Source organism: Mustela putorius, unplaced genomic scaffold, assembly GCF_011764305.1.
Source record: "Mustela putorius furo isolate JIRA1106 unplaced genomic scaffold, ASM1176430v1.1 tig00000174_pilon_pilon_pilon, whole genome shotgun sequence".
Classification (NCBI taxonomy): domain Eukaryota; kingdom Metazoa; phylum Chordata; class Mammalia; order Carnivora; family Mustelidae; genus Mustela; species Mustela putorius.
In genome coordinates, this window is record NW_025421304.1 from 17,780,361 (window position 1) to 17,792,973 (window position 12,613).

General features: G+C 39.0%; 1 protein-coding gene across 2 annotated transcripts in view; it reads left to right on the forward strand.

The window, feature by feature from the left end:
* The window catches only part of RSPRY1 (ring finger and SPRY domain containing 1), a 46,420-nt gene that overhangs the window by 9,542 nt on the left and 24,265 nt on the right, over positions 1-12,613 (forward strand). For both annotated transcript variants that reach the window (XM_004744236.3, XM_004744237.3), the window contains exons 2-5: positions 4,898-5,402; positions 10,356-10,408; positions 11,091-11,203; positions 12,257-12,383. In XM_004744236.3, coding sequence (XP_004744293.1) covers positions 5,053-5,402; positions 10,356-10,408; positions 11,091-11,203; positions 12,257-12,383 — 643 coding nt within the window. In that variant the 5' untranslated portion in view covers positions 4,898-5,052. The remainder of the gene's footprint in view (positions 1-4,897; positions 5,403-10,355; positions 10,409-11,090; positions 11,204-12,256; positions 12,384-12,613) is intronic.

The following is a 12,613-nucleotide window of genomic DNA, read 5'->3' on the forward strand; positions in this document are numbered from 1 at the left end:
ATTTTAAGAAGTACCTTAGCGGGCTCCTGGGTGGCTCAGTGGGTTAAGCCGCTGCCTTCGGCTCAGGTCATGATCTCGGGGTCCTGGGATCGAGTCCCGCATCGGGCTCTCTGCTCGGCAGGGAGCCTGCTTCCCTCTCTCTCTCTCTCTCTGCCTGTCTCTCCATCTACTTGTGATTTCTCTCTGTCAAATAAATAAATAAAAATAAAATCTTTAAAAAAAAAAAAAAAAAAAGAAGTACCTTAGCAATTCTAATGCCCACCGCCTTTGGGATGATTAAGTTACAATGCCTCCCAAGTTTCTTTGTCTACAAGTATAGATACGTAAAAATTATTTTAGTATAGAGTAGATGAGAACTATAAAAGATAATTTCTTTAATTATCTTAGTGTTCTTAAATCAGGTCTTATTTTGGAGTCCCCACATCCCAGATTATTTAGTTACTCATTTTATAATGACATCTTGCATTTTTGGATCCACTGCATTAGGCTCTGTGCCACATGTATGACATGCTCTATTACATTTAATCCTCACTATAGTACTATGTAAGAACTATTATTATCTCCGTGTTTTAAAGTATGTCAATAGCCAGGGTAATTAGACTACATAGCTGTATTACAGGGCTGGGACCTGAGCCCAGTCTGTCTGACTGCAAAGACCATGCCCTGTGCTGGAGCTGGCCTCTGGCGTCCTATAGAAGATCTGTAGGCTCATACTGTCTTCAAACAATGGCCCTTGGGAAGAGGACCACATAATGCTTTTTGGAAGGAGATAAAACAAAGCTGTGTGAAGTATAATTGTTTAGTTTCATTACCCAGTCTTTTGCCTAAAGTATTCACAGTTTGTTCCCTGAGAAAAATACCACAAGTGACAAAGATTTCCAGATGAAAAGCTATACATTCTTGAACGCTGAATAAATCTAAAGGATCATATGCTTTGTTCACTAATGTCCCTAGCCTTTAGCTGTAATCCTTAAAATTCTCTGTATGTGGGGCGCCTGGGTGGCTCAGTCAATTAAATGTCTACCTTTGGCTTAGGTCATGATCCCAGGGTACTGGGATGGAGCCCCACATGGGGCTCTCTGCTCAAATGGGGAGCCTGCTTCTCCCTCTGCCTTTGCCTGCTTCTCTGTCTGCTTGTGCTCTCTATTTCTCTCTCTCTCTGTTAAAAAATAAATAAATAAATAAAATCTAAAAACAAAAAAACTAAGAATTCAATGGTAAAGAATCCTGATTTATATATAAATTATCAGAATAATAAAAAAGTGTTTTAATATTTTCTGTATGTTCATTTCAGGAGATTTTTTAAAGATGCCAGCTCTCATTTTTTTCTTGCATGTTTCATAGACTTTCCTTTGAAGTGCCTCACAGCTCCTCCCACCTAATTAACCTCTTCCTTACACCTGGTCTTTACAGTTAGTCCTTAAAAGAGAAAGTCTTTGGTTTTAAAATATTTGAAAACTTAATTTTTTTTTTACTTCATTTCCTCTAATGGCAAATTTTGTAATTGGCATCATCTTCTGGTTCATTTAGGGAAAATGACTCTTGGAAGAAACTGACCTGAACTACACTTGAATTCAATATGAAAATAGAAAAAAAAAAAAACCTGAATTCTTGTCATCTTCCTCCAAATTTAGTCAGATTTTTTATTTATTTATTTATTTATTTTTTTTAAAGATTTTATTTTATTAATTTGACAGAGAGAAATCACAAGTAGATGGAGAGGCAGCCAGAGAGAGAGAGAGGGAAGCAGGCTCTCTGCTGAGCAGAGAGCCCGATGCGGGACTCGATCCCAGGACTCCGAGATCATGACCTGAGCCGAAGGCAGCAGCTTAACCCACTGAGCCACCCAGGTGCCCCAGTCAGATTTTTAAAAATAGCTGTAGGTATTGATATTTTCCATGTACTTTGGAACTGTATTAAAAGGAAATCTGCATAGATTATTCTTTATCCAGTTAGCAAAAAAATTTTGGATGAAATGATGTTTAAGACTGAGATTCAACAAACTTTTTAACCCATTGCTTTTCTCACAGGCATTCCCCAGATTTCTTGTTAATCTAAATAGCTTCACAAGCATTGGTATTAAGCTGTAAGGATCCTCTGTTTTCTTTGCTCTAACACTTTGTTTTCTGGGACTTAATCTCACCTTGACATTCTCAAATCATTATCAATTTTTTCTAATACCTGATTGGTCTCCCTTCCTTAGTGTGTCCCCATTTAATGTGTCTGGCTGGACTGACACTGCTATTTGCTTGTCATGCCTGTCCCAGCTTCCATACTGAGCATGTGGAAAGGCTCAGAAGCTTTAGAGAAGCCAGTGAAATTTCCTCTGCTCTAGTAACCTTGACACCATGGAGCAGTTTAGGGTTAGAAAGCACTTGGCCAGGAGACGAAGCATCCCCAGAGTTCCTTTGTATTGAATCCTGGACCACTCCCAAAGTACTAGTTGGTTTAGACACAGATTTTTATGGCATAGTAAGAAACTCTTGGCCAGGAGACGAAGCATCCCCAGAGTTCCTTTGTATTGAATCCTGGACCACTCCCAAAGTACTAGTTGGTTTAGACACAGATTTTTATGGCATAGTAAGAAACTATGACAATCCAGCATGGATTTTGATACAGTCTTAATTGGAATGAGGAGTAGTTTTAAAAATTCTCGTGTAGAAAGAGGTGTTGGTAAGGAGAAAAAAGCAAACCACAGAACAATGGTCATGGCATTGTCCTAGTTAAGTTTTAAAAAAAGTTTTGTGAGTATATAATAATAGGTATGAAAACAGACACATGAAGCTTTTAGCAGGGGTTACCTCTGGGAAAGAGAATGGCCTATGAAGAAAGCCTTTCTTCTCAGCAGCTTTCACTTTTCTATAGACTGTATGCAGCATTTGGGTCTTAAAAATAAGCGTGCATCCATTTTTTGTTTTAAAAAGTTAACAGATAAAGTTTTAGTAAATACTTGGGCATTTCAAGGAAGTGCACTAGGGGCATATCAGCTGGGCAGACCTGCGAGAAAACCTTGGATTCTTTACCCCCTGTCCTCTGAATTGTTTGAACAGTATCCTCTGAAAATTGTGTGAGAAGGACGTTAGGTTTTGGTCTTTTTCAGAAAGAAGCATAATGTATAAGATCAACTGAAATTTATACCAGGGACCCTGTCCTTTAAGCACTGAAATCTCTTGGTTATCTGCCATCTGGGGGAATTGTCTCCCATGGTCCCTGCAGTAATGGGACTGCTTTCCGGTTTAGAATGTGGACACATACTCCAGTAAACATACTCCAGTTACATCCTCTTAAGTATAATCTCCAAATTTTAAAGACAGCCTGACTGTTTGGGGGGAAAAGAACACCAATGGTATTATATGGTTAGGCCGTTGCTGTCTTGGTAATCTGGAGGGAGATAATGTCTGTTGCCTCTCTTCTCACTTCCCATCCCCCTCGCGCCCTTCCTTTTCTTGTCCCTCCCCTCTCTATACAAATTAGATTATTATATGTATGTGTAAAGACGTTCTATCACCATCTGTCTCCTTTGCTTCGGTTTTCCTCCATGAGCAGTAATTAAACTGCACAGATATTTAGAAGAATTTGCTACAAATCTGTCCCCATAATGGAAGTAACTTCTCTGGCCTCCAATTCCATTGAATTACACATTTTACTTATATCTGCCCCTGAGTGGGTACTCAATATATGCAATTTTAATTATAAATAACCAAATGTAGAGAGTCTGGTCTCCAATAATCTAGTCTCTATTCCTCATGTGTCCATTTGTGCCCTTATGGGCCCTGTCTCCAGGTCTTGGTGTGATTACTTTCTGTTACCAAGCCCACCCTGTCCATTTTCTTCTTCCAGATTCTCCTTTCTAAACCTAACCAGATTTTCTCGGTTTAATGAAGAGCAGCTTCTATCATTAGGTTTTCTGTTGATGAACATACTGTATGGGATGAGACTGGCCATCCATTAATTCCTGGAAGACAGGGGCTGTGCCTTGTCCTTTGTTCTCCCAGTGCCTCCATGGTGGGGGCACAAGGTGCTTAGTCAGTATTTTTAAACAAAGAGAACTGGTGCATCCTTCTTTGTAACTTTGTATCAGACATGTCCTACAACAGACTGATCATTGTGAAAATGTAACCTCTCCCCAGTCTTGCTAATATAACAGAAAAACTTTGTAACTGCTTGTGTAAATTCTGTAAATTCTCAAGAGTCCCTCCAAATGGGAAATCTGTGCAGTTTGGTGACTGCATTCAAGAGAAACACTCTGCCTTTTATTCTTCTGGATATTGAGAGGGTGCTATATCATTTGTATCATAAGTTTGTAAGCAACAAACATCTGTAATTTGATAGTCTGCTTGAAACATCTAACTTTTCTCCTACATTTAAATTTAAAAAGTTCATTTTTCAGAATCCACAGAAGGAGCCCTTGAAACTCATTCTTCTAATGTATTTCTGTATGGGTAGAACCAAACACACGGTTTTTTTGTTTTGTTTTGTTTTTAAGATTTTATTTATTCGTTTGAGATCACAAGTAGGCATGCAGAGAGAGGGGAAGTAGCAGGCTCCCTGCTGAGCAGAGAGCCCTCTTCGGGGCTCGATCGAGATCATGATCATGATCTAAGCCGAAGACAGAGGCTTAACACACTGAGCCACCCAGGTGCTCCTCACACATACGGGTTTTTAAAAAAAAATGGTAACTCCTGTTTACATGGGAATGGTTTAGCAATCAACTTTATAATGATAAAAAGGAATTTTTAATTGTTGATTTTCTTATGCAAAGGTACCTCTTTGTGTTGGAAACCTATAATAACCAAAGATGGTTTGTCATTGTAATCCTAATGCCTACAAAATCAAACTAAGAAAGTTTTGAGTAATCAAATGAACTTGGATTCATTTTTCCTTCCCTTTCTTTTAGAACTGCCACTGGATGACCCAGATTCCCTGTAACTGATAATGCTGAAGATCAGTTCTGCAACTTTCTTCCACATTGAGTTGTTAAAAACAAATAGAATGCAAGTTCCTCGACTCCAGATTATGAAAACAGTACTTGGAAAACTGAAAACTATCTAAATGATTGTCTTTGGTTGGGCCGTGTTCTTAGTGAGCAGAAGCCTTGGCCAGGGTCTGCTGTTGACTCTTGAGGAGCACATAGCCCACTTCCTGGGGACTAGAGGTGCCACTGCTACCATGGGTAATTCCTGTATCTGCCGAGATGACAGCGGAGCAGAAGACAGTGTAGACACCCAGCAGCAGCAGGCCGAGAACAGTGCAGTACCCACTGCTGACACGAGGAGCCAACCCCGGGATCCTGTTCGGCCACCAAGGAGGGGCCGAGGACCCCATGAGCCAAGGAGAAAGAAACAAAATGTAGATGGGCTAGTGCTGGACACACTAGCAGTCATACGGACTCTTGTAGATAAGTAAGTATCTGACTCCCTAGTCACCCCTCTGCAATGAAAAATGTTCTACAGGAACCATAACTTTGGGGTTCTTCCTTTCATTAGAATATATTCACCAAGCCATGAGCTTACAAGGCAAGGGAGAATATTTTATTTCTCCTCCAGTGGCAGAGTAAATTATAAGGCTTGATGTTTTTACTTGCTACATCTACTACTATCTGGAAATGTCTAAACATTTCAATAGCAGAGAACACTAATTAAAGCTACGATCTTCATTAGGGCATGTAGTAAACACGGAGTGAGTTTGTGTTGCAAGCTGCAGTAGGAACTCGTTTCACGGAGACCAACTCTTACCTTGCTTGCCTGTCTACACCACTGACCACAGAGTCAAGATGAGTTATTTTTCCAAGAGCATAGCTGCATGCACTTTCTGTTGGCAATGTAAGGACGGGGTCAAGGAGAGTATCCTCCTCCCTTTTTGTATCCCTCATTTGGCCATCTTAGATCCATTTGGGAGGCTTGTAAATTGAAACTGCAGGGCGCACCTGTACCTTTTTTATTTCTCCCCTGCTTTGTCTAACTCTACTTGTGAAATCCCAGATTGAATAACAGTGAAATGGGAGAACATGGTTCAAGTTGAAAAAATATTTTGACTTAACCATAGTTCAGTAGTTAGGAGCAAAAGTTTTAGAACCACAATGGACCAAGTTTCAGGTTTTGGCTGAGCTCTTGAACTAGCTACATGACACTGGGAGAGTTACTTCTCTAAGCCTCAGATTCCTCATCTATAAGACATAAGAAAATCTTTCTTACAGAGATTATCACGAGATAATATATATAAAGAATCTAGCGTGGTGCCTTGTACATTCTAGTTGCTTAATAGATGATCATTTGTGGGTTTTCTTTTCTTTTCTTTTTTTTTTAAATTTTTTTCCTTTTTTAAAGATTTTATTCATTTATTTGACAGACAGAAATCACAAGTAGGCAGAGAGAGAGGAGGAAGCAGGCTCCCCACTGAGCAGAGAGCCCGATGCGGGGCTTGATCCCAGAACCCTGGGATCATGACCTGAGCCGAAGGCAGAGGCTTTAACCCACTGAGCCACCCAGGCGCCCCAATGTGGGTTTTCCTTTTAAGTTAGATGTGGGTTCTTTTTGCTTTAGCCTCTCTTAATTTAACTATCTAACTATTTGATCATCACATTTATCAAAATCCAGTTTTAATTCCTCAAAATTAGAGCATTAAGCAAGGTATACCTGTGCATATTTTTCTGAGGTGCTTTTTTTCCCTCATAGAAATAAATTTGTTTTGCGTATTTTTCTATCTGCTGTAGAACATGCTAGGGAAAGGTGGCTCTTACAAATATTCTCCATAACCAGTTCAGAAAGGCCTCCCTAAGTTTATTAAACCAGCCTTTGCAGTACTTCTGGTATCCCAACTAATTTAATGTTCATATTTTTGTAGAAAATATTTATTGAATATAAATCTATGCCATTTTTCACCCCTCAACCCCAGGCAAGGGGCTAGAAGCTGTTATTTAAAGTTTCTTCATGGTGACATTTAAAACATACCATAAAATTATAATGAGAAGTTGCCCTTCCCGAATAAGGAAGTAAACCATGAGCAGTGTTCTTTAAGCTCATTAAAAAAACAGGTACAGAATACTTTGCCATATTTTTTAAAAGAGTGATTAAGAGTGTGTGGGAGCAAGGTAGGAGCTCTGTCTCCAAGATCTTAGAAAATATTATAGATTATAAGTGGAACTTGTTGATGAAGTACATGAAGTGAGCAGTATACATAATTTGAGGAATAGGGTCACTTTTCTCTTAAACCTGCATGTACCGAATTATCACTATGACTCTTCTGAGAATGGACAAATAGGGCAGATGAGCAGCAAGTGTGACGGGACCTGTTAGAGACTCTAATGGCAAAACAGGCTTCAGACAGTTACAAACCTAGTCACCGTAGCTTCCTTTTGAGAAGCTACTGAAGGAGACGAATTTCATAACCTATAAAGTTGATAAGGCTGTTAAAGCTAACCGTGAACGATAGGATAGATGGACTTAGTACAAGTTTACATAAAACGATGTATGTAGATGTCGCAGTTAGAGAGCGATGGGCCTTCATCATTCTCCTCTTTCTGCTTATTACTTAGGAAGGGGTGACGTTGCTCCGAGAGGAGAGCAGTTTCTAAAGCTGTAATGAGACAGTTGCTGTAGGAAACACACTTTAAATACATTCATTTTAAAATCATTTTGAAGTTCTATTATTTGCACTTTTTTGGTAGAGACTTCATATTGAGGTCATATGACCTCAGATTGTCATATGGTTTGGAACTATACAGAGTCCTGATGGAATTTTTTTCTCAGTGTGTGTGTGTGTGTGTGTGTGCACATGTGTGTGCACGCGCGCGTGCTGCCTCCCTCTCCGTCACACTGTCTTTCTGCCTATCTTCTCTTCCCATCACTTTCATTGTCATCCCCATCCACCTTCAGGCTATGACTGAACCTAAAATTGGTGGTTCCGAGTTCCCACGTCACTGTGAGAAGCCCACGCCTTCCTTGGGCTGCATGGCTTTCTTTGCCTTATCTGTCACTGGAGACTCGGGGCTTGTTATCAGTTGTAGCTCATATGATCATTCATAACTTATGCAACTTTGTTCACTGAGTGGGGAACCCTGTCCAAGCTTCACAGGTGGGGTTTTGGTCCCCATTGCCTACCATGCAGGCTTGTGGCTCCTGGTCACCTCTGTCTAGTTTCAAGACAGTGAGCCACAGTGTCCTACGACTTTAGCTCCGCCCTCCCACCAGGAATTTCTGCTCCAGTTCTGTTCCAAGAAGAACTTTATCTTTTTTTTTTTTAATGTAAGGTTGTGGGTGTCCTTTAAGTGCATCTGTGTAGAATTGAGGTCCTTATAGTCTTTATTGGTCACTGACTCTGTCATAATTTTATTATTTTTTCCTTTTCCCCTAACCCTATTGTCTCCTTTGCCCCCCACTATCCAAATATCAGTGGGAAACCATTCTCGTGAATTTAAGGTATGTTCTTCCAATTTGCCTGCCATATATTTATGTCTGTACAGGAAGTTTATATTAGTGTCTTGTGTGTGATTTTAAAAACTTACCTAAGTGAGGTACCTGAGTGGCTCAGTTGGTTTAGTGTCTGCCTTTGGCTCAGGTCATGATCCCAGGGTCCTGGGATAGAGCCCCGCACGATCCCTGCTCAGCGGAGAGCCTGCTTCTCCCTCTCCCTCTGCCACTCCCCCTGCTTGTGCTCTCTCTCTCTCTCTTTCTGTGTCAAATAAATATGTTAAAGAACAACAACAACAAAAAAAGCCCATAAGTGATACAGTTGTATAAATCTTGTTTTTAACTTCTCTTAACATTATGTTTGAGACCTGTGTTACTGTGTGTAAAGCTACAGCTGCTTCTGACTCCTGCAGAGTATTCCTTTGTATGCTTGAAAGTACTATTTTGTTATCCTGTAATCTGGTGATGGTCACTTTGACTAATTACAAATTTTTGTTCCTACAAATGTGGCACTGCTGCAAATAACCTCATATGCATCTATAACCTGTGTAAGAGTTTGTCTAGTATTGTTGGGTACATTTAATTTCATTATTGCCAGATTGCTCTCCAGAAATACTTGTAAGCAGTCAGTTATACCATTTAAGACAAATCTTTTAAATGCGAATTTTCCCTTAGTTATGGAAAGGTACAGGATATGTCAAATAAGCAGTACCTAATGAATACCTGAAATGAACTTAATAATTCCCATATCACAAGATTTTTCTGAGGATTAAATGATTGAAGACAATAGTTTTTGCAGTTTTCTTCGTAGTAAAACAGAGAGCCACGGTATGTAAGTAAATGTGAATGTATTCCCTGAGTAATTAGATTTACCATTATTTGATGGAAAGTATTTTGTTCATTATTGAAGCTCCCCTAATGCACCTCCTTAAGATTCCTGGGATCACAGATTGAAACCCCACTGAATTAAGGTATATAATGCCATTTTAGAGCAATGTCTAGAATTTTTTTTAAAGACTTAATTACGGGAAACCTGGGTGGCTCAGTCAGTTAAGCACATCTGCCTTCAGCTCAGGTCATGATCCCAGGGTCCTGGGATCAAGTCCTGCATCTGGCTCCTTGCTCAGCCAGGAGCCTGCTTCTTCCTCTGCATGCATTTCCCCCTGCTTGTGCACTTTGCACATGCACCCTATCTCTTTTTTAAATCTTTTTTTAAAAAAATAAGGAATTTTTTACTTGAGAGAGAGAGCATGGGACAAGCCTGAGCGGGGCAAGGTACAGAGGAGAGGGAGAAGCAGACTCCCTGCTCAACCAAGAGCCCCAGCGTGGGGCTGGATCCCAGGACCATGAGATCATGAACTGAGCCGAAGGCAGATGCTTAACCAACTAAGCCACCCAGGTGCCTCCAGTGTCTAGAATATTAAATAGCTCCTTGCTTAAGTTTGGTTTCTTTTTCTTCTAACACCCATTTTATGAAGTTCAAACAAATAGTGATATTTCCCAGAAGAACACTTAAACATGAAGATGTTTATGTAGGTCCTTGCTTCCATAAATCCTCTGTTGAGATTATAATCTCCCTTCCTGGTGTTTTTTTGAGGTAAGTTGGAGGGAGATGATGTTGACCTCATTGGCACTGAGCCTCTAAAGGAAAGCTGAAAGCAAGTATCTGGCCTCCAGTTTTAGTCCTGTGCTTTTACTTCAGGCCAGTGGTGGTCCTTTCCTAAGCCCTCCCACTCATTTGAATTGTGGGCCATCACAGAGGGTCGTTAGAAATGAGCTCATGTTATGCGTGTTGTATAAAGAGTGGAGCTGAAGCAGTCTCTTCTGTCCCTCCCCATATGCATTTCTTCTTTCTCTCTCCACTCCCACACTTTCAGTTGGAATTTTTATTTGGAATTGTTATTTCTTAGTTCTTCACTTTTGATATCTTGACTATTTGTTTTTCAGTGATCAGGAACCTCCCTATTCAATGATCACATTGCACGAAATGGCAGAAACAGGTATTCTTTTCTTAAAGTTTTCTTAAAATACTTTCTAATGAGTTAATGACTATGAAAAAATGTGGCCACTTTTTTTTTTTTTTTAAATAAGACTCCAAAAGTACTTAACACACATGATCATGAAAAAAAGCCATTAGTGTATGGAAATTTTCCTGTACAGGGGTAATAATTAATAGCCACTGTATACTGCATCCTGAATATATAACTATACTTCTCAGTATTGGTTTTATTTCACCAAAATTATTAAAAGAAAAATTTGGGGGGATCTGATAGATCTTTGACCATAGCCCTTCCAGAATGGGGAGAACATTTTTTGTCTCTCAATTTCCTAAGTGTCATCTGAAATTAGAGCCAACTGCTTCGGATACTTAATCTCCTCAGTAAATGCCTATGTTATAAATAAGGTGCTGAAACTATTTTAGTTATAATTTGAGAACCCAGGACCATACCTTTAGTTTTGTCCAAACGAAGATTCCTCCAAATCACCAGGCTCCTATAAGTTAAGAATCTATGACTCTACCATGATGACTACAATTAATGACGATGTCCATGCCAGTGTTAGCTGCTTAAAAGCCAGAATTGTTTCTGTTTTGTTGTGAAGTCACTTTGTGTTATAAGTTCTGTATTTTCACGTTTTTAAAATAGTCGCTCCATTCATAGAATCTTCTTGATTTGCTCTTAGATGAAGGATGGTTGGATGTTGTCCAGTCTTTAATCAGAGTTATTCCATTGGAAGATCCACTGGGACCAGCTGTTATAACATTGTTACTAGATGAATGTCCATTGCCCACTAAAGTGAGTCAATACTTGGCTTTTATGAAACTGTCACCTATGCTTAAACACAGGATGAACATCCACAAAGACTTTTGACATAATGTGTTTCCTCTTTATACATTTGGGGTCTATTTCATTCAGTATCAACTTTATTATGTAAACTTGCCTTTTATTACTAATGAAGTGCTACATCCTCTTTCTGTCAATAATTTACTATAAAGCTTTAGTTTAAAATATTAAAAATGAAAGCATTTATATCTGAAATGGCAATCTGTATTTGAAATTAAAAGAGAACGTTCATAAAAGAGAACGTTGCTGAGCTGATTATTTTCTTACCCCCTGCTAAACAGTTTTCTCATTACAAAAGGTTTTCTTTAATGTTTCCTATTAAGAGAAAAAAAACTGTTACACTGAAAGTACTTGTGAGTCTTAAACATATTAAAGACTGGCATAACCTTGATTTTCCCTTATATAGAACAAAAGTATCAAACTTTCATTATCTTAGTCCATATGTTCTATGGACTCCGTTTTTTCAAATTTTGGATGCTGGTATCTTTCATTTGTTTAAGCCTCAGACATTTAGGCACAGCATGGAAAACATTACAGACAGAAGAGAAAAGCCTTTGGCCTAGTCCCTAAGCTTATAATGGGTTTCTTTTATAATTTGCATCAAAAACTCTGGTGAGATTTGCTCTTGCTTGATTTAAAAAAAAAAAAAAATTGTACGTCACTTTTTACTTCAACATTACTAAGGCCCAGTTGTTATCAGTCATTTTGGCATTTGGGTGAATTTAGTCTGTTTAATGATTCAAGAGTATATAATGTATTTTTGATACAACTGGTACATTTTGAATGAAGGGAAATCTTAACAATTCATGTAAGAAAACTTCCAGGTTGATCAAATAACATTTCCCATCAATAATGACATCATTGGGTGGATTATATCATTTCTTTATGTTCCTTCTGAGTTAATTCAATAGCTGGCAAGGTAGCTTTCATCTCAAATTATTCCCTTGGGGGAAAAAAGCCTAAGTAATCTATTTATGACATCCACTTGTACATTTTTGTTTTTAGGATGCACTCCAGAAATTGACTGAAATTCTCAATTTAAATGGAGAAGTAGCTTGCCAGGACTCGGGTCATCCTGCCAAACACAGGAACACATCTGCAGTCCTAGGCTGCTTGGCTGAGAAACTAGCAGGTAACTCTGGGAACCTCTACCAGGAAAGATCTTCACTTGTTTGACATAAAGGAGAAGACTGCACTGCAGGTGTTTAAGCAAACCTGTTGTACCAGAAAGGAAGGTCTTTGTCCCAACCACCACCACCAAAAAATACATAAGTAAATAAAAATTTAGGGACAGAACTTACTGGGAAAAAATTACTCAAAGGCCAAAGAGATGAGTGCAATATAATTTAGCTTTGAGGATTT